Source organism: Phragmites australis, chromosome 23 (assembly GCF_958298935.1).
Source record: "Phragmites australis chromosome 23, lpPhrAust1.1, whole genome shotgun sequence".
NCBI classification, from domain to species: domain Eukaryota; kingdom Viridiplantae; phylum Streptophyta; class Magnoliopsida; order Poales; family Poaceae; genus Phragmites; species Phragmites australis.
Genome location: NC_084943.1, coordinates 2,117,204 through 2,120,933, shown reverse-complemented (window position 1 = coordinate 2,120,933; position 3,730 = coordinate 2,117,204). Strand labels below are relative to the sequence as shown.

Below are 3,730 nucleotides of genomic sequence, written 5' to 3'. Positions count from 1 at the left end.
CGTCGCGGAGGTGATGTCATGGGCAAGATCGTGCAACTCGTGTGAGCTAAGATGGACCACCTGATGATCAAGTTGACTGGAATTAATTAGCTACATTGGCACATTATTCCGGATTTACTCCCTCGGTCACAAATACTTAATGTTTTAGATAAGATTACCGTCAAATTTATAAAACTTCAACTATCAACAACGTTTAAATTTCTTGTTTGGAAACATGAAAACCCTATATGTATATTTGTCTTAAAATATATTTTCACAATAAAAATATATTTTAATAGAAAATAGTGGTTGCAGTAAAAACTATGTCGTTATCTAACCCATTAAGTATTTGTGACTTGAGGAAGTAGCTATAGGTGATCGAGAGAGAGAGAGAGTGATGCATGCATGAAATTAAAGGTGAGGCCACTGGTGGTGGTATTTTGTTTAGTTTGATCATTAGGGTTGTTTAGTTGGGCTGAGGTTTTTTCAAAATCTATTTATAGAAAAGCTATTTTAAAATTGAAAATTAACAGGCGGCCAATAATAATTTCCTCCAACAATAGCATAAAAACATCTGTCAGTTGTAATTAACATGCGGCCATCCCATTTGAGGGTTTTTTTACCGGTAAGTAAACTTACCAGATGTCATCGGTAAACATGATTTATCGGATATATCGAATAAAATTTAAGTAGATTTAAATAAAATATTAGTAAATATGATAATTTTTTTATCAGATCCACCGGTAGACCTAGTAAACCGGCTATATCAGATATACTGGGCTAAAAAAAAAATTCCCTTACTTATGGTTAACGAAGGCTCTTGTGAGTCGTTGTGACTCAGTTTGATCAGTAGCAGTTGGCGTTGATCTGATCAGAGCCACGGTACTGTACTGAGAACTCATCACAATGTACACACCATGTAGCTAGAAAGAGAAACCGGCTGAGAAATGGCTAATAGGCTCATTAGCGAGGTGCCGGTAGTGATCCATCGTCCAACCACCAGCCGCGATGTGCACCGGTGACCGGATTGGTCCGGTGAAGTCCTCCATCTCCTGGAGCAACGACGCAGCCGGTGTCACGACCCAGCAGCTGTCATGGACGGCGAACAACCCGCTGTAGTCATCGACGTGCCCGCCGGTACTGCTCCATGTGATTTCCGAGGTCGTCGGAGATTCTGTCCCGGTAGTCAGAGTGATAGGACTAGAGCTAGATGCTGGAGCGTCGTCGGCGTCATGACGAGCCGCATGCATGAATGCTGCTGCAATACTGTTATTTGTATCATAGTCATCAGGTCGCCTGGTGCTAGGGACGACGGCGGTGGTCTCGAGGATGACCGGCGCCTCGAGGGAATCGTTGGCCTTGCAAGTGTGCTCCGCCATGTACACCACCGTGTACTTCGGGGCATCACTGCCGTCGTCGCCGCCGTCGTCGCTGCGTTGCACCGTGCGCTTGGCGGGGCACCCTTGCTCTGCACTTCGTGTACACCTGTAGTAGCTCCTGCATGTGGGGTCCGAATTAGTCAGTGCAAGTTTTTTCTCTGGAGCAGAACTTAGGTATGTTTGTTTGAGACTGTTTCTGTTTTTGTTTCTGTCAAAAGCTAGAAGATAAAAGCTCAAATAAATGAGTTTATTACAAAGTGATTTCTGTATAAGTCAAAAGTCTATTTTTAAAGAAATAAAATAAAAGCTGAGAAGCTAATTAAGAGTAGTTTTTTTAAATTAGTGTACTGAGAAGTTAAAAAATTATTGTAAAATTCAATAGGTAAAATTCAAAAACAGTTTTTTCAAAAAACCAAAAATACACCTTTTCAGAAGTCAGAATAAAAACTCAAACAAACATGCTAGTAACAGTAAACACTAAGCAGCTTCACTAATAATTCTGCAAGCTTGATTGTCTCGATCAATCACTCGTGTCTACATGCGATCGATGTGACAGCGCCCAACGTGTATCACGACAGACTTAATTTGTAAGGACACGCACTAACACTAGCTAGTGTCACTGTCCAAATATTGATGGAGCACCTGCAAATCCTAGATCGAGAGAGGGTGCGAATTGTCTGGATACGATGACGAAATGGCATCCTATATATAGGGCAGCCTTTTTTTTTCTACATCTCTTTTCTAAGTCGAGAAACGCACGCATCAGTACAAGTGAACTACAGGTGGATCAATCAGTTAACTGAAAGTCTGAAACGTAGCTTATAGACCGATCTATCTATTATATGGAGTATTATCGAGCATTGAATTACCTGAGGTACATGGCACCCTCAATATGCTTTTGGCCATACTTCCTCCATTGGTACCCGTCGAAATCGGGCACTGATGTTACAAGTGACGTGGTTCCTTGCTTCATCCTGCTGTTTAAGCGAGATCAGTACGTTAAAATCATGACACAAATCAGTGCGTGCACGCCAAATTAATCTAATTGACTAAGCCAAGGTCATCACTCGTCATAACAAAATGTATAGACATATATACTACATAGCTAGGATCGTGAAAGATCGATCGGTCGAGGGGAGTCCATCGAGGGAGGAATCATGCTGCATATTGCTTGGACCATAAAAATCGAAGCGGGAAATTGAAGTACCTTATTTTCCTGTAATGAGGCTGTGCATTTGCGCCAGCCGATTCATCGTGTTGTTCATCCTTGGCCTTGTCATCCCGGGCTCTCTTGCTCCCCCGGCGGCGGCGCGTCCCGCTCCCGCCGCACACCGCGTCGGCCGTAGTCGACGCACGGGCGGCATGGCTGGTGTTCGGCACTCCGCCGGAGTACTCCCCCTTAAACGAGCATTCTTCGACGCTGCCGACCGGCTCGGCAACGATACTCCACGGCCATGCACCGTCGTCGCTCCGATTCGGAGTCGAGGGTGACGGCAGTAGAAGCTCGTGGAGCTGCGCTACGAGCTCCTGTTCCCGCCCAAACGTCATCGCCGCCGAGCTAGCTAGCTGGCTTGTATACTAGCTAGTGTGTGTGCCTGAGTGACTCCGGCTGCTTCTAAAGATCGATGTCAAGCTTGTCTCTGGAGGAGATCGCAGCTCGCTTGTTTATAAAGGCCAGCAGCTCTCTCAGCTATGGTAGGGCAAATCAAACCTCTAGCACTGACGCCTCCTCCGATCCAGCGAGCATGCACACATCACACGGCATGGTCCACACACGCTCACGTCGCAACCTTTCCACGGTATGGAATTGACTAAACCAAGGTCATCACTCATCACAACAAAATGTATAGATCTGTGGTGTAGGCCTGCGGCTCGCCAATAAGAATTGTGTCGCCAGGAATCTTGGATGAATGGTGGTCCACATTCAAGTAAGCTTGTGTACGTGTTGCACGTGGACCTTTATATATACACTTTATTCTCGATCACCTCAAAAGAAAATATATGCCTATATATAGAGATATATATATATATCACTTTGATAGTTTCATTATTAATTCTACCTGACTATATATATGCCCCATAGATATGTGAGCAAAGGAAAGGTGAGCTTTTAATTCAGTGGTTAACCATGGGGACGATTACATATATTGTTCTTGACGGTTTTCAGCTGTTAGTAAAATTCGTGATTCGGGTGGTGGTAGCGGGAGAGAAAGAATGGTATATATACAAGGTGTCCATAACTAGAACTTGCTTTTACTATGGACATGCACAATTTTTATGTTTTCTCTATTAGCATCTGTTAAGGGGGGAAATGGCAATACATATACCCGCGATGTCTATTGGAAAACTAATTAATTAATATAAGATATTTT

General features: G+C 43.7%; 1 protein-coding gene across 2 annotated transcripts; it reads right to left on the bottom strand.

The window, feature by feature from the left end:
• Positions 1 to 755: 755 nt before the first annotated feature.
• LOC133906754 (transcription factor WRKY45-2-like) lies at positions 756 to 3,173 on the bottom strand. 2 transcript variants are annotated; one of them, XM_062348744.1, is made up of 3 exons: positions 2,566 to 3,173; positions 2,228 to 2,332; positions 756 to 1,476 (listed from the first exon to the last, which is right to left on the bottom strand). In XM_062348744.1, exons 1-3 carry the CDS (start codon positions 2,904 to 2,906, stop codon positions 903 to 905), a joined length of 1,020 nt encoding a protein of 339 aa, XP_062204728.1. In that variant the 5' UTR covers positions 2,907 to 3,173; the 3' UTR covers positions 756 to 902. The 2 variants fall into 2 exon arrangements, with proteins under 2 accessions (XP_062204728.1, XP_062204727.1); XM_062348743.1 differs by having other exon boundaries at positions 2,228 to 2,335; positions 2,566 to 3,171.
• Positions 3,174 to 3,730: the final 557 nt, after the last annotated feature.